The 26,388-nt window shown below is 42.6% G+C and overlaps 1 protein-coding gene across 1 annotated transcript in view; it reads left to right on the top strand.

Annotated features, from left to right (window-relative positions):
* The window catches only part of babam2 (BRISC and BRCA1 A complex member 2), a 216,333-nt gene that overhangs the window by 124,760 nt on the left and 65,185 nt on the right, over nucleotides 1–26,388 (top strand). Inside the window, exon 7 of the mRNA XM_064954260.1 lies at nucleotides 20,043–20,152. Coding sequence (XP_064810332.1) covers nucleotides 20,043–20,152 — 110 coding nt within the window. The remainder of the gene's footprint in view (nucleotides 1–20,042; nucleotides 20,153–26,388) is intronic.

Raw genomic sequence — 26,388 nt, 5'->3', positions numbered from 1 at the left:
AAAGGTTTTACAGCTGCACCATCAAGCGCATCCTGACTGGTTGCATCACCACCTGGTATGGCATCTCCTTGGCATCCGACCGTAAGTCGCTACAGAGTGTAGTGCATGTGGCCCAGTACATCGCTGGGGCCAAGCTTCCTGCCATCCAGGACCTATGTACTAGGCGGTGTCAGAGGAAAGCTCAAAAAAATTGTCAAAGACTCCAGCCAACCTAGTCATAGACTGTTCTCTCTGCTACCTCATGGTAAGTGGTACCGGAGGGCCTAGGTCCAAAAGGCTCCTTAACAGCTTCTACCCCCAAGCCATAAGACTGCTGAACAATTAATCAACCATGCACCCGGACTATTTACATTGACCCCCCCCCCCCCCTCCCGGAACGCTGCTGCTACTCTGTTATTATCTTTACATCATCACTCTAATATCTCCCTACATGTACAAATTACCTCGACTAACCTATAACCCTGCACATTGACTCGGTAGTGGTACCCCCTGTATATAGCCTCGTTATTGTTATTTTATTGTGTTACTTTTTATATTTAGTTTATTTAGCAAATATTTCTATTCTATTTCTTGAACTGCATTGTTGGTTAAGGTCTTGTAGGTAAGCATTTCACTGTTGTACACCTGTTGTATTCTGAGCATGTTATAAAATTGCACAACTTTATTCCTCAAATTCACATTTTATTGTAAAAGATAAATGCGAACATCATCATCCAAGCATCACATGGAACACATCCACAACCAAACTCATTCCATAAACCAGTCTAAACAAAAGGTTGCTCTAACAAAACAAAAAAAGGCTAGGGACTTAACAGCTCGACTTGTTTACAATGTACAACATCTCTGTTGAGCACAAGAGAGAAATGTAACATTGTTTAGAAAATAGATGTGTGTCAGCTAAGCTAACAGCAGATACATTATTTATGGCGGCAGCCATGTTTGTTTGTTTGACATGCTAAAACCCCCTAATCCCGGAATGCCAAACAGATTGCTGCGCCCATTTCTCGATATATATATTAGTTTGACCACTTTTCAGCATATTACACATTTTCGATGTACTTGTTACAGTGTATACAGGAACCGGGGCACTTGACAAGTCGTTTACCGTTTTTGACAAATCACAAAGCAAATAAAATGTAATCACCTCACAGATTATCACCCCAAATATGAGCCTACTGTCTAGCCTAACTGTAGCGCGAAAGCTGAACAGGTTTGCTAGATTTGGGTAAAACCATTTTAGGTGGGTTTGTGGTGGTGTTCATATAATCTGTGGGGGATTTCAATTCCAAGGGGGGTAAAAATGAGGGACGCTATCATGGGGATGTATGATGCAGGAAATATTACTATGATGGGGGATTTATCAATAAATGGAGAGCAAACACAGGATAAGTTTCCTGGAAAGGGGTTCTGAGCTGGAAACCCTGAGTAACGGCAGTTACAATCTAAGTCAGTCGAGTGAACCTCATTTTGTTATAACATCTTTGATCTGACAGCCAGAATGCATTGTATGATGTCAGCAAACATGCCACCCATACAGTAGTTGGCATTTAGCTTAGCATTAGCTCATCATAATCAGTACAACCTTTCAAAAAGTATTTTACAAATCTATGCAAGAATCGTAATGCATGATTTGTCACCAGTACTTTTTTCTTCTTCTACTTTTTCTCCCCAATTGGTAGTTTGTCTTGTTTCATCGCTGCAACTCACCTCCGAATCCCGAATCCCTTCCAAGCCGCACTGTTTTTTGACACACTGCCTGCTTAACCCGAAAGCCAACTGGCGTCCAAAGTCAGCGTGCATGCGTCCGGCCCACCGCAGGAGTCGTTATAGCACAATGGGACAAGTACAGCCAAACCTTCCCCTAAGCGGGACGACGCTGGGGCAGTTGTGCGCCGCCTCATGGGTTTACAGGTCGTGGCCGGCACAGCCCGGGATCGAACCAGGGTTTGTAGTGACTCCTCTAGCACTGTGACGCAGTGCCTTAGACCACTGTGCCACTCCGGAGGCCACCAGTACTTGAAAATGTGAATAAAACAGTAAATACTTTATGCTCCATAGATACATAAAAATATTTTTTTTACCTTTATTTAACGAGGCAAGTCAGTGAACCTTTCTAGCTTGACAACATTGCGCTGAAAAGACAGTGCGCGAAATTCAAACATATTTTTTAGAAATATGTAACTTTCACACATTAACAAGTCCAATACAGCAAATGAAAGATAAACCTATTGTTAATCTACCCATCATGTCCGATTTAAAAAATGCTTTACAGCTAAATCACAACATATGATTATGTTAGGTCAGAGCCAAGTCGAAAAAACACACAGCCATTTTTCCAGCCAAAGATAGGAATCACAAAAAGCAGAAATATAGATACAATTAAACACTAACCTTTGATGATCTTCATCAGATGACACTCATAGGACATCATGTTACACAATACATGTATGCTTTGTTCGGTAATGTGCATGTTTATATCCATAAATCTCAGTTTACATTGGCGCCTTAAGTGCAGTAATGTTTTGATTCCAAAACATCAGATTTATCAGAAATACTCATAATAAACATTGATAAAAGATAGACTTCTCCTTAATGCAACCGCTGTGTCAGATTTCAAAAAAACTTTGCGAAAAAGCATAATCTGAGAACGGGGCTCATAGCCCAAAACAGCCAGAGGAATATCCGCCATTTTGGAATCAATAAAGTAAGAAACAACACCATAAATTTTCACCTACCTTTGATGATCTTCAGGAATCTCCAGGAATCCCAGTTCGACAATAAATGACTGATTTGTTCCATAAAGTTCCATCATTTATGTCCAAATAGCCACTTGTTGTTAGCGTGTTCAGCCCAGTAATCCATCTTCATGAGGCGCGAGCATTTCGCCCAGACAAAAACTCGAAAGGTTCCGTTACAGTCCTTTAGAAACACGTCAAACGATGTATAGAATCAATCGTTAGGATGTTTTTCACATGAAACATCAATAATGTTCCAACTGGAAAATTCCTTTGTCAAAATCATTGGAACGAGAGGTGTTATACTCACAGACATCATTCAAACAGTTTTAGAAACTTCAGAGTGTTTTCTATCCAATACTGCTAATAATATGCATATATTAGCACCTGGGACAGAGTAGGAGGCAGTTCACTCTGAGCACGCTATTCATCCAAAAGTGAAAATGCAGCCCCCTATCCCAAAAAGGTTAAGAACAAATTATTATTTTCAATGACGGCTGAGGAACAGTGGGTTAACTACCTGTTCAGGGGCAGAACGACAGATTTGTACCTTGTCAGCTCAGGGATTTGAACTTGCAACCTTTCGGTTAGTAGTCCAACACTCTAGGCTACACTGCCGCCCCACATACATACATGCATACATGCATGCATGCAATGCAATGCAATGCAATGCAATGCAATGCAATGCAATGCAATGCAGGCGCCAGCTGGAAATTGTGCTAGGTGGAAAAAGTTTGCAAGTTCTGTTCTGACTGGAGATGCGGAAATGTCTGCATACATGTCTCCATACTTGATCTTGGGAGACACTGGGAAAGTGCTTGGGCTCTCTCGTCGAAGAGAGAAGTTTGTCCAGCTCCGTAAAGCCTCAAAGATAAATTGTCCACAAGAGTGAAATAGTGTACTTCTATGTGAATTTATGAGGCGGAACACGCCTTAATTCAAACTGTTGTTAGAATGACTTTTTTAAACATAGCCTTTAGATAATTTTCAGGCAGTGTGCCTTGATTTGAGGGTAGCGCGGGTTAACTGTCCTGTTGTGTAATGATCAGATTTTGGAACAGTGAGTGCAATCTGACATCACGCACATAAAAATACTCACACTGGGGTGACCGTTAGAGATATTTGGAACTCACATGTGAAAAGTTTAATTAAAAAATCAGCTGAAAAGTCTCGAGTCAATAAGTATAAAACCCTTTTGTTATGGCAAGACTAAATAAGTTCAGGAGTAAAAATGTGCTTGACAAGTTAAATAATAAGTTGCATCGTCTCACTCTGTGTGCAATAATAGTGTTTAACATGGTTTTTCAATGACTACCTCATCTCTGTACCACAAACATACAATTATTTGTAAGGTCCCTCAGTCGAGCAGTGAATTTCAAACACAGATTCAACCACAGGAAGGTTTTCTAATAACTCGCAAAGAAGGGCACCTATTGGTAGATGAGTTTAAAAAAAGAGTCCATTGAATATCCCTTTGAGCATTGTGAAGGTATTAATTACACTTTGGATTGTGTATCAATACACCCAGTCACTACAAAGATGCAGGCGCCCTTCCTAACTCAGTTGCCGAGAGCAAGGAAACCGCTCAGGGATTTCACCATGAGGCCAGGCCAATGGTGAGTTTAATGGCTCTGGTAGGAGAAAACTGAGGCTGGATCAACAACATTTTAGTTACTCCACAATAAATGCAAAGAAGGAAGCCTGTACAGAATAAAAAATATTCCAAACCATGCATCCTGTTTGCCGTAAAACTGCATAAAATGTTGCAAGAAATTCACTTCATGTCCTGAATACAAAACGTTATGTTTAGCACAAATCCAACATCACTGAGTACCACTCTTCATATTTTCAAGCATGGTGATGGCTGCATCATGTTATGGGTATGCTTGTCATCGGCAAGGATTAGGGAGTTTTTTTTATTTTATAAAATAAACGGAATAGAGCTAAGCATTGGCAAAATCCAAGAGGAAAACCTGGTTCAGTCTACTTTCCAACAGACACTGGGAGACAAATTCACCTTTCAGCTGTCACGCCCTGGTCTATATTTATTATGTTTATTCTTCATTTATTGGGTCAGGCCAGAGTGTGACATCGGTTTATTTGTGGTGTGTTTCGTCTTGGGGTTGTGTGGGGTGTATAGCATAGTCTATGGCTGCCTGAGGCGGTTCTCAATCAGAGTCAGGTGATTATCGTTGTCTCTGATTGGGAACCATATTTAGGTAGCCATATTCTTTGTGTGTTTCGTGGGTGATTGTCCTTAGTGTTCTTGTTCCTGTCTCTATGCTAGTTTACACATTGATTTGTGTTTTACGTTTTCATTAAACATGGATCGCAATCTACACGCTGCATTTTGGTCTGACTCTCCTTCACCGCATGAAAACCGTTACATCAGCAGGACAATAACCTAAAACACAAGGCCAAATATACACAAGACGACGACATGGAATGTTTTTGAGTGGCCTAGTTATAATTTTGATAACTAAATCGGCTTAAATCTATGCCAAGACTTCAAAATGTATGTCTATCAATAACCAACTTGACAGAGCTTGAATATTTTTTTAAAGAATAATGTGCCATTGTGATGTATGTCGTGCCATTTGAACGTAAACGTTTTATTTTTTTGTGTGTTTTTTGGCAGAAATGCCTTCTGGAACATGTGAAATTCATGTACCTTAATAACAAACTTGTATGCCATCTGTAAATATTAATACAATTGTTAAATTACGAGCTTAGTTGGTTTAGCCATGGAAAAAGTGAGCAACCTTCCTGCCATCCATGATTGGCTGAGATAATGAGTGGGCTGGACATGCCGGGAGATGAGTTCGGATTGGTCTGCCATGTAGCGCGGTTCTGTCTATAATACGAGCTGGTCAGTATGTTTTGGTAATCCTTTCTAACATGGTTTTTTTGAAAGATATCACGTAGTAGAACTGCATAACACCGGTTGAATATGGCCGGTGTCAGTAAACGTTGGCAAAAAAAAACGTAATTAAATTGTTGCCAGCAGCACAGTTACAGTCAGTAAGGCTCTGGATAGTCTAACTAGCTCAGCTAGAGCGAGCTGTTATCTCATTTGTGTCTGGAAGTAGCAAGCCAATGTTAGCCAGTTAGCTTTGGTGCTTGAATGCTGCTGTTAAGTCAGAACGCTCAGATCAACCCTACTTTTCGCCCAGAGCATCCAGTGTGTGCTCCGAGAGTGAAACGCTCTGAATTTACGAACGGCCAATCTGACAAAGCTCTGAGTTTACGAAAGCCCAGATGGGTGGGGCTAAAGCTTAAAAGGGTGTGAACGATGCTGAATGGGTGTAACGAAAGAAGAGCTCTCCAGTAGGTACCAAAACGTACCATTTCTCGGTTGAGTTGACAGACTTTGTAGACCGTTTTCATCTTGGTTGTCATTCTCCTTTGCTGCCTATGTGCTCAATGCATTTGTTGCCGCAGGTTGTGTTTGAATAACATCCTAGCCATTTGACTGGTAGCCATGTTCATACAGTCTTTTGAACTATCCAAACCTTTAGGTTCATACCACTTCCCTAGACACTTGCTCTCTTCCTCTCCTTTAATGAAAGGAAGGGAATGCTTCAGTGAAGGAAGAAAACCTTTGCTTCAGTGAAGGGCAGAAGCTCACGTTTTCTCCTTCGGTGAAAGGAAAAGACTGATGGAAGAGTTCTTCCTTCAGTGGAGGACAGAAGCTTGTTGAAAGGAAGAGAAGGGCAGAATATCACCCACTACCGAAGGAGGGTGGAGGTGGAGGGCACTCGGCAAAGAAGCAGCGGCTCCTGTTCACTGACCCCCATATGACCCCCTTTCTTAAAGGTCACAGGCACCCCCTGCTTCCCTCAGAGAAACAGATCGTTGCCTACCGCGGTGATCGCTAACCCTAACACCCTCGCCTTTTATCCCCTGCCACCCACACACACACTTGCCTCCCCCAACCCCCGGCCGAACGTTCGGGGTTTCCAAAGTTGGAATTTCAGGCGAGATCCTTCAGGTCCCCCTGCACCCCCACCCACTGTCACTACATGCCTCCATGGGATTATTTCCATCTGGCCTAGTTTATGCCGCATCTCTTGATGAACTGGATTCAATCTACATGTTTGGCTTGCAAACGTCTTTCTTGGCCTTTTTCTCTCTTTCTCCTATTCCTCTCTTTTTCTGACTTTCTCTTTCCCATAGCTCATTTTCACTGCTCTTCTCCCTCTCAGAGCTGACAATATCCCATCCTTAAAGGTATACTTCGGGACTTTAGTAATGAGGCCCTTTGTCTGCAGTACTTCCCCGTAGTCAGATGAACTTCTGGATACCATTTTTATGTCTCTGTGTCCAGTATGAAGAAAGTTGCATGTAGTTTCATGAGCCAATGCTAATTAACATTAGCACAATGCCTGGTAATCTATGGGTATCTGCTAGCGTGCTCTCTGGTGATTTTCCCCTCCCCCCCGTGTCTGGCTTCGTTTAAACATCTCTGGCATTGCACATCGTTTTAAACCCTTTGCGATGTGAATAATCTGTCTATCTCATTCTGGTCATTGTCTCATCACAGCAAATGTTCAGAGCCACAAATCAGAGCAACGAGGCTATCAGATCATTGCAGTAGCCTCCTGGTAGGTTCCCAAAGCTAGTTAAGTCAACCAGACATGTTGCTTATGCTCAAACAGATAGGCCCAGAAGAGTAAGAGAGCAAAGCATTGGGGGTTGAGTCTTGCCGTGACTTAAATTGATAATTGGCATTATACTGTGTGAACTCTAAGATAATCTACAGGTCAGATTAAAAATGGCTATTGCTGGCTTGTTTGATTGTCATTGCATTACTCTTGCTTGAGTGAGGGGGTTACTAGGATGGATATTGGGATGAGGGGCTTCTTCTGTTCGACTGCACTGTAAGTGGAGCCATCTTCACGGTCTTCTGTCTGTGGCCCAGGAGCATTGGGATGGTCAAAATGACCATGAAATCTTGATGCTTGTTGAACAGCAAAAAAACTATTATATATACAGTGGGGCAAAAAAGTATTTAGTCAGCCACCAATTGTGCAAGTTCTCCCACTTAAAAAGTGGCCTGTAATTTTCATCATAGGTACACTTCAACTGTTCAAAAGATGTGTATGTTAGATATCGTTGCATTAGTTTATTGGTAATTCAGTTATTGAGCTACGTGTCTATGCATGCATTTCTAGGTGTTAATGTGCGTACGCATGTGTGGTGTTCTTAGAATTAGAACAAACCATATCGCTGTCAGTGGTCACACAGTAGTCTTCACGCTTGGTTTGCGATTCAACAAGCATCAAGATTTCATGGTCATTTTGACCATCCCAATGCTCCCGGGCTACAGACAGAAGACCGTGAAGATGGCTCCACTTACAGTGCAGTCGAACAGAAGAAGCTCCTCATCCCAATATCCACCCTAGTAACCCCCTCGCTCAAGCAATAGTAATGCAATGACAATCAAACAAGCCAGCAATAGCAATTTTTAATCTGACCAGCGTGTGAATTCGCCCTCTCCTCAGAGGTTAGCCTCTCGAGCTAGCGGCTTCTGGTGAGCCAGTGCTAATTTCTGCTATTTAGACCTGATATTACATATCGATATGGCCCTTAAATATACACGGAGAGCTAACATTAATAATATGCATGTCATTTGCTCATGGCTCAAAGTGGAGGAGAGATTGACTTCATCACTAATTGTTTTTGTAAGAAGTGGTGACATGCTGAAGGCACCGAGGTGTCCGTTTCAACTACTAGCACACAGCTTGGGCACGCATGCATACCCCACAAGACATGCCACCAAAGGTATCTTCACAATCACCAAGTCCAGGACAGACCATGGGAGGTGCACAGTACTACATAGATCCATGGCTACATGAAACTCTATTCCACATCAGGTAACTGATGCACACAATAGAATCAGATTTTTTAAAAACTGATAAAAATACACCTTATGGAACAGTGGACACTGAAAAGACACTCACAGACAGACACAGGCTTAAACATACACATACAGTGGGGCAAAAAAAGTATTTAGTCAGCCACCAATTGTGCAAGTTCTCCCACTTAAAAAGATGAGAGAGGCCTGTAATTTTCATCATAGGTACACTTCAACTATGACAGACAAAATGAGATTTTTTTTTCTCCAGAAAATCACATTGTAGGATTTTTAATGCATTTATTTGCAAATTATGGTGGAAAATTAGTATTTGGTCAATAACAAAAGTTTATCTCAATACTTTGTTATATACCCTTTGTTGGCAAAGACAGAGGTCAAATGTTTTCTGTAAGTCTTCACAAGGTTTTCACACACTGTTGCTGGTATTTTGGCCCATTCCTCCATGCAGATCTCCTCTAGAGCAGTGATGTTTTGGGGCTGTTGCTGGGCAACATGGACTTTCAACTCCCTCCAAAGATTTTCTATGGGGTTGAGATCTGTAGATTGGCTAGGCCACTCCAGGACCTTGAAATGCTTCTTACGAAGCCACTCCTTCGTTGCCCGGGCAGTGTGTTTGGGATCTTTGTCATGCTGAAAGACCCAGCCACGTTTCATCTTCAATACCCTTGCTGATGGAAGGAGGTTTTCACTCAAAATCGCACGATACATGGCCCCATTCATTCTTTCCTTTACACGGATCAGTCGTCCTGGTCCCTTTGCAGAAAAACAGCCCCAAAGCATGATGTTTCCACCCCCATGCTTCACAGTAGGTATGGTGTTCTTTGGATGCAACTCAGCATTCTTTGTCCTCCAAACGCGAAGAGTTGAGTTTTTACCAAAAAGTTATATTTTGGTTTCATCTGACCATATGACATTCTCCCAATCTTCTTCTGGATCATCCAAATGCTCTCTCGCAAACTTCAGACGGGCCTGGACATGTACTGGCTTAAGCAGGGGGACACATCTGGCACTGCAGGATTTGAGTCCCTGGCAGCGTAGTGTGTTACTGATGGTAGGCTTTGTTACTTTGGTCCCAGCTCTCTGCAGGTCATTTACTAGGTCCCCCCGTGTGGTTCTGGGATTTTTGCTCACCGTTCTTGTGATCATTTTGACCCCACGGGGTGAGATCTTGCGTGGAGCTCCAGATCGAGGGAGATTATCAGTGGTCTTGTATGTCTTCCATTTCCTAATAATTGCTCCCACAGTTGATTTCTTCAAACCAAGCTGCTTACCTATAGCAGATTCAGTCTTCCCAGCCTGGTGCACGTCTGCAATTTTGTTTCTGGTGTCCTTTGACAGCTCTTTGGTCTTGGCCATAGTGGAGTTTGGAGTGTGACTGTTTGAGGTTGTGGACAGGTATCTTTTATACTGATAACAAGTTCAAACAGGTGCCATTAATACAGGTAACGAGTGGAGGACAGAGGAGCCTCTTAAAGAAGAGGTTACAGGTCTGTGAGAGCCAGAAATCTTCCTTGTTTGTAGGTGACCAAATACTTATTTTCCACCATAATTTGCAAATAAATTCATAAAAAATCCTACAATGTGATTTTCTGAATTTTATTTTCTCATTTTGTCTGTCATAGTTGAAGTGTACCTATGATGAAAATTACAGGCCTCTCTCATCTTTTTAAGTGGGAGAACTTGCACAATTGGTGGCTGACTAAATGCTTTTTTGCCCCACTGTAATCAGAGACACACTCTACACACACGTTTACATGGATTCTTGTATTGTAGATATGTGCTGGTAGAGTAGTGGCCTGAGAGAACACACTTAATGTGTTGTAAAAAGTGTTATGAAATGTCATGTAATATTTCAAATTGTATATAACTGCCTTAAGGTTGCTGGACCCAAGGAAGAATGTTGACTGCATTGGCAGCAGGTAATGGGGATCCTCAATAAATACAAAATAAAAACACTGGCTTTCTGCTTAGCAGCTTGAAAGAAAACACAAGGATGGTATATTGTTTTGCTCCAGGCTGGAACCATATCTCTTCAGTGGGAAGGTGCTAGTTTTATGGGTTCCTAAGCGATGTTGTCCAGAGGAAACTTTGGGTCTGTCTGGTATGGTACACTGAGCCTGTTAGCTGGACGTCAAAGGCAAGCGACCAGAGGGGTAGTTTTATTTATTTTTTACATGTTAGTGCATCGTTAGCTTTTTACTTGTTTTGATTAGAAAATGCTTCAAAATTCACTGAGTTAACATTAGCTGATGGAGATTATCTCATAAAATAAAACATATAAGATCTCCTTAGCCTTCATTTACCACAGACCTTATTTTTGACGTTTATCCCCAAAAAACTTTTTTTTTTAAAACATGAATTTCCCCATCGGCTTTGGCCATCAAGCCATGGCGGACTTTGCCTCTATTTGTGCCTCCAAAAAGGCTCCATTACTGTTGCTCTCTATGACGTTGAATCATTGTGTAAAATGAATCCCTTCTAATATTGAATAAATGAGTAAACTGTCTACTGTATCTGTTGCCTCAGTCATTCTCTCCTCTGCCTTATCCTATCATCATCCCCATCTTCTCTAGATTCTTCCTCAATGTTTACTTTTTCCCCATCATTGAAACGTGTCTCTTAAGTTCATATCTTAGTATGTTTGCTAAACTCATCCCTGTGCTTCCATAGAATCTGACATTGACTGGACTCCAAATCTGATATTTCTTTGCCTTTTCTTATCCCATATAGTCTCAAACATGGTGTCCTAGTCTAACCTTGGCTTAAATCATCCACTTAGCTTGCCCATCCACTTATACTTGCAGTGTCCCCACATTCTCTCTATTTTCTCCCCTTCACTGAACGTGGGAACATCACATTCCCCACCTGAAGGTGCATTGACTCCTCCTTTGGTGAATGACTAGGGGTGACTATCATCTACCCAGCTGTTTGTTGTGCTGAGAACAATTTAACCTGTGGTAATGACTCACCAACACGTGTGATGTTTGGGGTGGTGAAACTATGTGTATATTGTTGGGCCCAATTAGTTGACTGGACGATTATTTGGTTGTCCGGCTGTTGGTCGACCGAGATTGTTTTAGTCGAGCAATAACATATATATACCACCGTTCATAAGTTTGGGGTCACTTAGAAATGTCCTTGTTATTGAAAGAAAAGCGATTTTTTTCTCCATTTAAAGTAACATCAAATTTATCAGAAATACATTGTAGACATTCGTAAAACTGTCCTTCTTTAGACTATTTGAGTATCTGGAGCATTAGCATTTCTCAGCATTTGTGGGTTCGATTACAGATCAAAATGGCCAGAAACAAAGAACTTTCTCAGAACCAGAATAGACTGACAAGTTTCAGAAGAAAGGAAGGCTACTCCATGCGAGAAATTGCCAAGAAACTGAAGATCTTATAAATTGCTGTGTACTATTCCCTTCACAGAACAGATCAAACTGTCCCTAACCAGAAAAGAAGCGTGGAAGGCCCCGATGCGCAACTGAGCAAGAGGACAAGTACATTAAGAGTGTCTAGTTTGAGAAACAGACGCCTCACAAGTCCTCAACTGGCAGCTTCATTAAATAGTACCCACAAAACAACAGTCTCAACGTCAACAGTGAAGAGGCGACCCTGGGATGCTGGCCTTCTCGGCAGAGTTCCTCTGTCCAGTGTCTGGTGTTTTTTTTCCCATCTTTAGCTTTTTTTTATTGGCCAGTCTGAGATATATATATATCTTTGCATTTCTGCCTAGAAGGCCAGCATGCCGGAGTCGCCTCTTCACTGTTGACGTTGAGATATATACTTATTTTCCACCATAATCTGCAAATTAATTCATTAAAAATCCTATAATGTGATTGTTTTTATTTCTCATTTTGTCTGTCATAGTTGAAGTGTACTTATGATGAAAATTACAGGCCTCTCTCATCTTTTTAAGTGGGAGAACTTGCACAATTGGTGGCTGACTAAATATTTTTTGCCCCACTGTGTGTGTGTGTGTGTGTGTGTGTGTGTGTGTGTGTGTGTGTGTGTGTGTGTGTGTGTGTGTGTGTGTGTGTGTGTGTGTGTGTGTGTGTGTGTGTATGTATATATATATATATATATATATATATATATATATATATATATATATATATATATATATATATTACCAGTCAAAAGTTTGGGCACACCTTCTCATTCCAAGGTTTTTCTTTATTTGTACACTTTTCTACATTGTAGAATAAAAGTAAAGACATCAAAACTATGAAATAACACATATGGAATCTTGTAGTAACCAAAGAATTGTTAAACAAATCAAAATGTTACATTTGACATTCTTCAAAGTAGCCACCATTTGCCTTGACGACAGCTTTGCACACTCTTGGCATTCGCTCAACCAGCTTCATGAGGTAGTCACCTGGAATGCATTTCATGCGTGCCTTGTTAAAAGTTAATTTTCCATTTTTCTTTTACATTACAGTCTTATTCTAAACTAAATGTAATCGTTTTTTATCTCGTCAATCTACCCACAATACCCCATAATGACAAAGCGAAAACAGGTTTTTAGATTTTTTTGCAAATGTATTAAAAATACTCAACAGAAATACCTTATTTACATTAGTATTCAGACCCTTTGCTATGAGACTCGAAATTGCGCTTGGGTGCATCCTGTTTCCATTGATCATCCTTGAGATGTTTCTACATCTTGATTGTGGTAAATTCAATTGATTGGACATGATTTGGAAAGGCACACACATATCTGTGTAAGGTCCCACAGTTGACAGTGCATGTCAGAGCGAAAACCAAGCCATGAGGTCGAAGCAATTATCCGAAACAGGATTGTGTCGAGGCACAGATCTGGGGAAGGGTACCAAAAAATGTCTGCAGCATTGAAGGTCCCGAAGAACACAGTGGCCTCCATTATTCTTAAATGGAAGAAGTTTGGAACCACCAAGACCCTTCCTAGAGCTGGCCGCCCGGCCAAACACAGCAATCGGGGAGAAGGGCCTTGGTCATGGAGGTGACCAAGAACCCGATTCAGAGCTCCAGAGTTCCTCTGTGGAGATGGGAGAACCTTCCAGAAGGACAACCATCTCTTCAGCACTCCACCAATCAGGCCTTAATGGTAGAGTGGCCAGACAGAAGCCACTCCTCAGTAAAAGGCACATGACAGCACGCTTGGAGTTTGCCAAAAGTTACCTAAAGACTCTCAGACCATGAGAAACAAGATTCTCTGTTCCGATGAAACCAAGATTGAACTCTTTGGCGTGAATGCCAAGCGTTACGTCTGGAGAAAACCTGGCACCATCCCTACGGTGAAGCATTGTGGTGGCAGCATCATGCTGTTGGGATGTTTTTCAGCAGCAGAAACTGGGAGACGACTCAGGATTGAGGGAAAGATGAAAAGAGAAAAGTAGAGATCCTTGATGAAAACCTGCTTCAGAGCTGTCAGGACCTCAGACAGCGGTGAAGGTTCACCTTCCAACAGGACAACGGTCTTAAGCACACAGCCAAGACAACACAGGATTGGCTTTGGGACAAGACTCTGAATGTCCTTGAGTGGCCCAGCCATATCCCAGACTTGAACCAATTCGAACATCTCTGGAGAGACCTAAAAAATAGCTGTGCAACGAAGCTCCCCATCTAACCTGACAGCTTGAGAGGCTCTGCAAAGGAGAATGGGAGAAACTCCCCAAATACTGGTGTGCCAAGCTTGTCGCGTTATACCCAAGAAGAATCAATGCTGTAAATGCTGCCAAAGGCACGTCAAGTACTGAGTAAAGGGTCTGAATACTTATGTGAATGTTTTTTGCAAAAAAAATTTAACTGTTTTTGCATTGTCATTATGGAGTATTGTGTGTAGATTGAGGAAAAAATAGCAATTTCATCCATTTTAGAATAAGGCTGTAACGTAACAAAATGTGGAAAAAGTCCAGGGGTCTGAATTCATTCCAAATTCGCTGTATAAGGAAAAAATACACTTAACATTTTTGACTAATCGATTGGTCAAAAGAACAGTCGGGGACAGCCCTAGTGTATTGTGTTTTGAACCACTCCAGCGCTGGGAAAGATTTAAATGTTCACGATTTGACTAGAGAGATGCCTAACAACACATATCATGGCTGGTGAGTCATTGTTGCCAAGGTCACACTTAGCAATGACACCCTCCGCCCATTAACGGCCTTGCGTATTGCCTTAGGCGCCCCCCTCGGCTCTCTACTCTGACGATTGCATTTAGTCTAGTTTTGTATGTCCTTGGTAATTGCGTCAGATATGCCAGCAACACTAACACAGACATCTTTCCTGTTGACCTTTGCAGAAAGGTCCTGATTTTCCTGGCGACTTTTGTTCACAGAACTACTAATAACAGCGGGAACAGTGGATGTGCATTATGTATTCACTTACACACTACACAAAACCAACACCCATGAAAAAAACGATTCATATTTTCTCGTCATTGTTGACCATGTCTTTATATTCATAGTGGACTTTGGAACAGCTTGGCATGAAACTGCCACAGTGTGGGTTCCCTTTGCTGCCACACTCAGCTCTGATGGGGCCTTACTTTGACACACGTTTTCACTCTCTCACTCTCTCACTCACTCACTCACAACACACACACATGTCCATGGCAACAGGCTTGAGGTGTGTTTAGGTCATGGTGTCCCTGGTATACTCTTAGCCCTGGGGTGGGTCCAGCCAGAGCGTGTTTGTGTGTGCTCTGTAATCGCTTCCCTATTATATACATGACAGGGTGAAGCCATTACACACCGCACGCAATATGACGGCATGGTGCCGGCTGGTTAATGGTTGACCTTACCCGTCTCCACCTTTTACATGCATTCCAGCATTGTCTACTGGCAGGGTCAGAGAGAGAATGTGAGTAGGATCGTCTGTGTGTGTGTTTCTGTATCGGTGTGTGTGTGTGTGCACGGGCACATGCATTTGTGGCCCTAAGGTCCTTTGCTCAATTTGTGCATATGTATGCAGGTTTGAGAAGGCTTGGGGACGTCTTACCATAGAGAGCATACAGCACTGGCCTCACAAACCCCCCCCCCCCCCCCCCTTCTGTCACACAGTAACACTTAATTAGGGACAATCTCACATCCTCAACTCCCCTCCTAAGTCTGTCAGAACAGAACATTTAATGCGATGAGACGTGCATTGGCAACAGCCACCTTGACCCAATGATATACCCTTTTCCGCCTCTGGGCGTTGTGGCACAAAGCTTACATCAGGCCTATGAACCACAACACAGAACATGTCTCCATTCTGCATAGCTTGTTTGGACATCTTTTCAATCAGTTGAATGCTAGGTCTCTTGAATATGCATAGAATTATAACCTTGCCTTTCTGATAAATTAAATTGGAAAGAAGATTGTTTTAAAGAAGACATGTTAATTTAGTGTTTCTGTGCTATGCTGTACAAGATGAAGCTATGGTGGTGCACTTGTATCTTCCGTCTTATTCACCCATTCTTGGAAAAACCCAGTGAAAAGCATGCAGAAAAATTTACTTATGAAACGATCTTCCAATATCCCCTCGTGTGCTTCCTCTGAATGAGAAAATGTCATTTTGACATCAATGCAATGAAAGAAAATGGAATGAAAATTGCTTTATAAGACACTGCTTTGCTATCTAATGGCACATTGACGTTATCAGCTCTCAGCAAAATGGACAACCCCATTGATAGTAGGCAATTTGTAAAGTGGACCCAGAAGTCTCATGCAACAGCGTAATTAGTTGTGGTTTCCTCATGAATGGATGATTTTGATTCTCGGGATCAGAATTGGGCAATTTTGCTTGGTTAGTGTCCCTCATGCAAAGGAACCATTTAGTTCTAAGCCCCAATTGAAATGTCAGAGCTCCTCAAAATCTCCCAGACACCCACCTACATGTTTTGCTGTGTTTCTTTTCAGCTCATTACCATTCTCAATGTGGACCTCAAGATTTTTTACTTTCCTCCAAGAATGTTGACTGGCAGGTTGCGTTGTGGCGGTGAAACACTGTGTCCAGACAGATGGACAGAAAATCTCAAAGCAAGCCCAGCAGCTGCCCTCATCCTTACGCAATAACCCCTGTGTCACTCAAGCTGCCCCATGACGGTGCCCATGACATTTGGAGATGGGAAAATAAGACGGACAATAGTCTTTACCTCCGTACTGCCCTTGTCGAGAGCATTGTCTGTTTAGTGTGTGTGTGCGTGTTGTGACTTTGGCCGGACATGGTCTGGCGTAAGGACAGCTGTCACATCTCCAACCTGTCACATGTCACAGAGAGGAGATGCTACAGGGCATCAACAGACAGAGGGAAGGAGCAAGAGGAAGAAAAGAGAGGGAGAGAGAGAAAGACGGATGAGAGGAGGGAGCAAGGCTAACAGTGGAGTAGTGGCCACGTGAAGGCTTGACTTCGAGCAGCCCCCCCCCCCCCCACACACACACACACACATACACACATTCATACACCCTTCACCCTCTCTCTCAACCCCAGTCTTTGGGGCTGACTCACATACTCCCGGGTGTGCAGTAAGTAACTGTCCCCGTCCACCCACCTCCTTAAGGACTCCCTCCCTGACTCGCAGTCCTTCAACTGGGGTCATTTTATAGACTCATTACTCCCCATGGAGAGGTTCTTCATTAGGCACTGCCTATGGCCTGTGGAGAGAAGAAAGGTTTTTAAAATTGTTAGTTTTTCTGCTCTGTACTTAAGCAGGCAGCACTTGGCCCGGAGTGTATTGCTGTAGAAAGCATAAAATCTGTGTAAAAACGCATAGAGGCATTTTGTTTTTTGGGGAGCACTTTGGGACTCTTGTTTTTGTTTGTGGGGATTCACATTGCAGTCGACATTAAAAGCTCCCATTCTCCAAGATATTTTCTTACATAAATGTGTATTTTTCTACAAATGTATTGTTGATTAAAAAATATATATATATGTTTATAACAAATATAGCGCTTACCTTCTAGTTATAAAAAGTATAGCTTCAAATGTGTAGGTGGTTCAGTTCTGTTCTCAGTGTTAACACCACTGCTATCACTCCCTCAGTCATACAAATCATTTTCCTGTTCTTGATTCATTTGCATTACCCGATCTTAAGTTCTTAGTTCGGTAAGTCAAAGCCCAGAGATAGTTTGGGAGGCTAAGGCCAAATGTAGTATTCTACCTCGGAGGTCGCACCCAGTCTTTGACATCTGCACTACCGTTTGTGAGTCTGTAAACTTTCCCACCAATCATCTTCAGGTGGATGTAGTTGGGCCATTTGTAAGGTCATGTAGGCTGAAATTCTGAGTTTACCCCGCTGTCACTCAGCAACTCATGATTGGAGATGTCCCTGGAACACCTCATTAGAGTGTGTTCTGAAGTTCTGTATGTATATTACAAGTCAGGATTTTGGCCCCATACGTAAGAGGACATTTATGCAACCAAAACTGCAGGGAGGCATGGATGCACAGAGGGATTGTACCCATGCAGACACGTGTGTATCAGCATATTGCAGCAGACTAATAGTGGTTGATAGCTGTAAAAAGAAAACAGAAGAGTTCGGGGTCCTCCCTCGTTTTGTTGTTTCCGTTTCCGTGATGTCGTATGTCTTTTGACAGCTGCTTGTCGTTTTTTGGGACGAGACGAAGTGAATCATCTCCAAACACGGTCCTTTGACTGTTCGTCTGAGACGAAAGCCTCTCAAGGACCGCGACGCAATGCTACGCATGCTGAAGAACCTGATGTTCTTTCCCACCCCAACTCTCACCTTCTGTACATTCCTTCTCTCTCCGCAAGCGTTGCTTTCAAATAAGTATCTGTTTGGTCACCTCTCTGACGACAGACGAGGCCTGAATTTGACAGTGAAAACTGGGGGAAATGACTATGCCTTACCTTCCCCCCTCATCTTATTCTTCTTCCTCCCTAACCTTTCGAGAGGGAGCGTAGTTGCTTACTGGCGCATACATCCACTATATTGATGCAAGCTGATTCAATCAGGCAACTCCTTTGAATGTCAGACACTATTTTCTTTTACTCCCCCTTTCTTTCTCCCTCTATGTTATTGGCTGTGACAAGAGGGACAGGATGAGACATGAGGCAGCCATCGTCATTGTTGTGGCTGTTGGTATATACTCACACAAACACACCAATATCATTTGGGAAGAAGTGTTATATGTTGTGTGTTGTGCAGCACTCTTCTGCACCGGGCTAGATGGAAGAGAACTTTCTCCTTGCCTGCAGAGGCCCTTGACATTTCTATTCATATTGTTTCTGAAATACAAAGTCCGGTACGGCAAAGTCCCAAAACTGAGCCACCGAGACTAATTCAGATGGGTCATTTTGAGCCCCCCTCTTGAACCAGTGGTATGGAAAACCCAACGTCCATGGGCGGTGTGGTGGCCATCCTCATTCAGGACCAGAGAGGGAGTCATTGATGGGAAGGAGTCATGTACCCAACTCCCTCAAGCCTCATTTGTAACGCTTTTAATTCAAACTCAACCGCAATAGCAATTAGGTTGCACAAAATACAATTAACTGCTTTGACTCTGAGAGAAACTGCCCAATGAGGGAGTGCAAACAGCCGCCTTTGGCTCATTCAACCGTTTCACATCTATCGAAGAAAAGGCATCTTCTCTTTGACAGACCTCATTGTGCCTGCTTTGGTTACGTGGTTGGCCGCGTTGAAACGCCTGGCTAAGGAAACTGGTAGCGCCGCGCCTCAACACATACCGTATGGTGGTGAGGGAGATTCCCTTGCCGGGAAGGGCAGAGATTAGCACAAATGAATGAGTTCAAACCGACTGTAAGACATTTGATTAACTCCCCAGCCCTCGTTCGCTTAGCGCAAACTGTGAGTGCCGCTTAATGTCGGATCCTGCTAATGATGATCCATAATGGTAGGGGGGCTAGCTCTAGGAAAAATGATATAGAAAGGGAACGGGGGGAGGAAATCAAAACCTTGAAGAGATGGATCGGCATGATCGGCTCATCTAGAGCGGCTTCGGGTGGCTTCTCTCTCTCTCTCTTACTCTCACATGATTTGATTGGTACTTCCCGTTATCAGCGCCACTACTCGGCTGCAGCTGTCGAAGTCAGCGCGGCGTGAAACTAATCAGATGTATCATCTGGTCTCTTATCTCTTTGTTTCTTCTTCTTCTCGTTCTCTCTATCTTTCTCTCTTACCCTCTCTTTCTTGCCCTCTCTCTCTCTTTGTGTGTCCATCTCAAACACATACACTCAGATGTACTTAAATCAGGCTTGGACTGGGAAATGACCCTAAGCAGGCTAAACTGGACTTGTTCGGGTTGAGTTTGACTCAACACTGAAGTACAGCTCACCTGTGTTTTTTTAAATCCAAATGAGGATTAAAAAAAACATGAGGAAGATTTTCATTGATTTGATTAATTCACTAATACCGGTCATGGAGAAGTATTATTTGTATTATTTTAGACTTATTTGTGAGTACTAACTCCCCCTCTCCCTCAGGACACAACGTTGGACCCCGGGGAAGACGTGGCTCTTCTCTCCGTCAGCTTTGAAGACGCAGAGGCCACCCAAGTGTTCCCTAAACTCTACCTGTCCCCCAGCATTGAACAGTAAGTGTATGAATCAGTTAATATGGTCATTGGTGCTGTATGGTTTAGACTTTCAGAATAGTGAATAAATGCATGCTGTGGAACTACTGGTCTTCTACGCCTTCAGAAAAGGGTTTAGGGATTTATAAAATAATGATTATGATAATAATGATAATAATAGTATTATTTTCAATGATATTCTGATTTAATCTATTCAGTTTTTGTTGGAGAGGGTTAACACTGAAGACATATTATCCCATCAGGATTTTTCTTTGCTGGTCTCTGGGGAGATAAGTCAGCCATTGGCTAGGCCGTCAGATGTTAGATAAAGACATCTGCCATTCAACTGTATTAGGGAGTGACAGTGGAATCAACCAATTACAATTTGACTTAATGGGTGGGACCGTTTTTACAAAAACTCTAGCTAGCTAGTTGTCGGCTAGTTTGTAGCAGGTGTTACCAAAGAGGATGTTGTTGCTAATTTGTTAGCGTCTCCCTTTTCAATAATAACTTTCAACCAGAAGTTAAGTTTCAATTAGCATCATCTGGTGAGTGGAACTGTGTTTTTCATTGCAGCGCGCTTGCTCTTTGAAAACCATGTTGTGTGAAACATGTTGCATTTAAAGTGGAACTTACAAAATTTGAGCAATATTAAATCTTATTAAAATCATTTCACATACACCTCCAAAAAAAAAAGAAGACAAGCGACCAGATATGGTCATTTTCACATTTTCATAAATTCTTAGGGAATTATGTATACTTAGGGATTTGTGAATATTCTATAGCAATATATAGTGGGAAAGCATCTGTGCGTTTGGACAATTAATAGACACTGCCGTAAATAAAACCTAATACAAATATCTGTCTTATCCAGGATTGGAGTCTACACAGACCGGTGCACTATAGCCAATCAGAGATACAGTAAGCTTTATGAAAACAAGCCATTTGCCACAGAGGCCTGCCATCATTCACTTTGAGCTGGACTGTGTGTTTACAGGCAGTAGTAACAGTGTGACTTTAGAGCATTAGAACGCATTCGCCAAAAGCCACAAAATACACCTGAATGGTTTTCTGCAAATATGTGAATACTACAGGAGTCCTTTTACATTTGGGAACTTCACATTCCTATTGATCAAACAACCATGAACAGGTAGGCTCTCTCTTCCTCAGTTATGCACATCAACAAGATCATCAACTAATACTTGCCAGAGCAAGATGAGCTAAAATCTAACAAAGGAACATTAGATAAACCCTCAAACTTTTCAGCAAGTTGGCCGTCAAAATTGCACTGTTAAACGATGAGGAATAGTTGCCTCCTCGTCCTTCTGCGGTTGGCCTGCCAATGCATGCTTGTCCCAACCAAGCACCCAGGCTAACTGCTAAAGTTGGCTAGCTTGCTAGCTAGCTACTTCCAGACACAAATGAGAGAAGTCTGACAATGTTACTCGCCGTAGCAAGGCTGGTTAGGCTGTTTACATGTTATCTAGAGCAGGCCTGGGCAATTCCAGTCCTCAAGGGCCTGATTGGTGTCACACTTTTTCCCCATCTCTAGCAAACACAGCTGATTTTAAACTAATTGCATTCTAAACTGAAGATCATGATTAGTTGATTATTGGAGTCAGGTGTGTTAGCTGGGGCAAACGTGTGACACCAATCAGGCCCCTGAGGACTGGAGTTGCCCAGGCCTGATCTAGAGTGTTCTTTACCAGCTATTACTTCTTAGTCTACATTTACTGTCACCGGTCGTATTAAGCGGGTGTCGCGCGTTCATAAATTCATTCATCAATTGTTCTGCACACTCAGACAAGAGTGCTCTGAATTCTGAGTCGATAGCCAGAATGAATTTGCGAATGCAAGAGAGATGCTAACAGGATAACAGTCATTCAAGTTCTTGCCAGCTTACCAAATGACACCTGCATCTCTAGATATGTATAGCCACCGAAAAATGATATGAGGGGAAAAAGTCAGTCACTCACCCACTCCTCCAATTGCATGACATGACATCCTCCTAGCAGCTAGCTAGTTAGCTATCTAGCTAACATTAGGCTCTGTTTTTAGCTTGCTACATAAATATATATGCTAGCCTATTAGCCACATTATGACTTACTTGTGATCATTGCCCTTGCTAGTTTGATTATATTGACGTTCCCAGACTTAGATACATTTTGTCCGTTTTTGTCCAGAATATTGAGTAATTGAAATTGAAACCGTGCATCCCAAATGGAGGGAGCAAACAATGTACCAGGTCAGCTGTGATTTATAACCTGATAGCAACCAATTTACAACCTGATAGGACTACCAAGAAATGTATTGGTGAATTATATGAATCATGCTTTGAACTGCATCCATCTATTCTGCCAACAATGCTTTAGTGTACGTCATGGAACGTTGAGTCAAATAGAACCTATTTTTAAAACATCTTATAAAGTTGGTTTTGTGGCATGAACTGGGAATTGGATATTTTTGACTGATATGATTGTCAGTTTGTTTCATATCACCAAAGTAGTTCAAATGCTGTCAGTTCCACTTTTAAATGTAGGTCACAGGTTACTTTGTGTGCTAAATGTGAAATATTTTTTTGCAAAGGGAAGTAGTAGATGTACATTTAGATTGGGAAATGCTAAATGGTTGTGTTTTTGCATTCTTATGATTGAGACCTACTGGCTTATTATGTCTGGGTTTATGGACAGCTTATCCTTTAACAGCATGCTGTGTGTGACTGCTGTCTTTCCATTGGCCCTATGCAGTGTTGTTGTGGTGCCTGGAGAAGTTGATATATTCAAATTTTGCCAAAATGTTTCCCAAATGGCTTGCCCAGGGAAGAAAAGGCAACCTGGGTGTAAAATTATGTTTTCGTATCTTTCTGTGGGAGTTTTCCTATAGATTTTTCAGATTTTCACTTTCAAAATAACACTTTTTTTTTAAATCAATAAATTTTATCGTGGTGTAGACATGGATCCACCCAGGCCGATCAATGTCTACACCCCTGATACAAATGGGGCATGAGGACAATTGCACATAACAAATAGTCTACTAACCAAAACTAAGGACAAAAATGTTTTTAATACCTGGTTTGCATACCCATTGTTACCTAAGTTAGCATTTACTGGTAGATGTCACCAGTTGAAACGTCTTTCCAACCCTACCGGCTACCGATGTCATTCATCTGTGAGCTGCTCCATGCCAGAACCAGTTGAGAGCTGTACGCTCTTGCTGCCTGCAGATGATATTCCGCACAAACTAGGCTGTGTGCAGCGAGCATGTTTCATGTGCTTTGTGATTGTGTAGGCTACTCTGTGCATGATTTCTCTATTGTACTACATAATTGTTTGTGTACCTCCACTACTCTACTTTGATGCGCATCAGTAAGGATAAGGAAGGGAGTATACACAATTCCCACTGAAATAAAAGGGGTTCATCGGTTTATTCCTGTGTAGCCTCCACTACACCACTGGCCCGTTTGTGTTTTACAGAAAGTGCACTCTCCTACATGAGTGCGCTGGAATTACGGTTGCTGTCATTTCAGAATCGTGAACCTATCACACACTGAAGACCTATAGGTTCACCACTGTACTAACCTGTCACATACTGAAGACCTATAGGTTCACCACTGTACTTACCTGTCACACGCTGAAGGCCTATAGGTTCACCACTCTACTAACCTGTCACACACTGAAGGCCTATAGGTTCACCACTGTACTAACCTGTCACACACTGAAGGCCTATAGGTTCACCACTGTACTAACATGTCACACACTGAAGGCCTATAGGTTCGCCACTGTACTGACCTGTCACACACTGAAGACCTATAGGTTCACCACTGTACTAACCTGTCACATACTGAAGACTTATAGGTTCACCACTGTACTAACCTGTCACACACTGAAGACCTATAGGTTCACCACTGTACTAACCTGTCACACACTGAAGAACTCTAGGTTCACCACTGTACTGACCTGTCACACACTGAAGAACTCTAGGTTCACCACTGTACTTACCTGTCACACACTGAAGACCTATAGGTTCACCACTGTACTAACCTGTCACACACTGAAGGCCTATAGGTTCACCACTGTACTAACCTGTCACACACTGAAGACCTATAGGTTCACCACTCTACTAACCTGTCACACACTGAAGGCCTATAGGTTCACCACTGTGCTAACCTGTCACACACTGAAGGCCTATAGGTTCACCACTGTACTAACCTGTCACACACTGAAGGCCTATAGGTTCACCACTGTACTAACCTGTCACACATTGAAGGCCTATAGGTTCACCACTGTACTAACCTGTCACACACTGAAGGCCTATAGGTTTACCACTGTACTAACCTGTCACACACTGAAGACCTATAGGTTCACCACTGTACTAACCTGTCACACATTGAAGGCCTATAGGTTCACCACTGTACTAACCTGTCACACACTGAAGGCCTATAGGTTCACCACTGTACTAACCTGTCACACACTGAAGGCCTATAGGTTCACCGCTGTACTAACCTGTCACACACTGAAGGCCTATAGGTTCACCACTGTACTAACCTGTCACACACTGAAGAACTCTAGGTTCACCACTGTACTAACCTGTCACACACTGAAGGCCTATAGGTTCACCACTGTACTAACCTGTCACACACTGAAGGCCTATAGGTTCACCACTGTACTAACCTGTCACACACTGAAGGCCTATAGGTTCACCACTGTACTAACCTGTCACACACTGAAGAACTCTAGGTTCACCACTGTACTAACCTGTCACACACTGAAGACCTATAGGTTCACCACTGTACTAACCTGTCACACACTGAAGGCCTATAGGTTCACCACTGTACTAACCTGTCACACACTGAAGGCCTATAGGTTCACCACTGTACTAACCTGTCACACACTGAAGGCCTATAGGTTCACCACTGTACTAACCTGTCACACACTGAAGACCTATAGGTTCACGACTGTACTAACCTGTCACACACTGAAGGCCTATAGGTTCACCACTGTACTAACCTGTCACACACTGAAGACCTATAGGTTCACCACTGTACTAACCTTTCACACTGAAGACCTATAGGTTCACCACTGTACTAACCTGTCACACAATGTAGGCCTATAGGTTCACCACTGTACTAACCTGTCACACACTGAAGACCTATAGGTTCACCACTGTACTAACCTGTCACACTGAAGACCTATAGGTTCACCACTGTACTAACCTGTCACACACTGAAGATCGATAGGTTCACCACTCTACTAACCTGTCACACACTGAAGACCTATAGGTTCACCACTCTACTAACCTGTCACATACTGAAGGCCTATAGGTTCACCACTGTACTAACCTGTCACACACTGAAGGCCTATAGGTTCACCACTGTACTAACCTGTCACACACTGAAGGCCTATAGGTTCACCACTGTACTAACCTGTCACACACTGAAGGCGTATATGTTCACCACTGTACTAACCTGTCACACACTGAAGACCTATAGGTTCACCACTGTACTAACCTGTCACACACTGAAGACCTATAGGTTCACCACTGTACTAACCTGTCACACTGAAGACCTATAGTTTCACCACTGTACTAACCTGTCACACACTGAAGATCGATAGGTTCACCACTGTACTAACCTGTCACACACTGAAGACCGATAGGTTCACCACTCTACTACCCTGTCACACACTGAAGGCCTATAGGTTCACCACTGTACTAACCTGTCACACACTGAAGACCTGTAGGTTCACCACTGTACTAACCTGTCACACTGAAGACCTATAGGTTCAACACTGTACTAACCTGTCACACACTGAAGATCGATAGGTTCACCACTGTACTAACCTGTCACACACTGAAGGCCTATAGGTTCACCACTGTACTAACCTGTCACATACTGAAGACCTATAGGTTCACCACTGTACTAACCTGTCACACACTGAAGACCTGTAGGTTCACCACTGTACTAACCTGTCACACACTGAAGGCCTATAGGTTCATCACTGTACTAACCTGTCACACACTGAAGAACTCTAGGTTCACCACTGTACTAACCTGTCACACACTGAAGGCCTATAGGTTCACCACTGTACTAACCTGTCACACACTGAAGGCCTATAGGTTCACCACTGTACTGACCTGTCACACACTGAAGACCTATAGGTTCACCACTGTACTAACCTGTCACATACTGAAGACTTATAGGTTCACCACTGTACTAACCTGTCACACACTGAAGACCTATAGGTTCACCACTGTACTAA

This window comes from Oncorhynchus masou, chromosome 32, assembly GCF_036934945.1.
Source record: "Oncorhynchus masou masou isolate Uvic2021 chromosome 32, UVic_Omas_1.1, whole genome shotgun sequence".
In the NCBI taxonomy this organism is placed as follows: Eukaryota; Metazoa; Chordata; class Actinopteri; order Salmoniformes; family Salmonidae; genus Oncorhynchus; species Oncorhynchus masou.
Note: the sequence above shows the minus strand (reverse complement) of the source record. Positions and strands in the feature narration are given on the sequence as shown.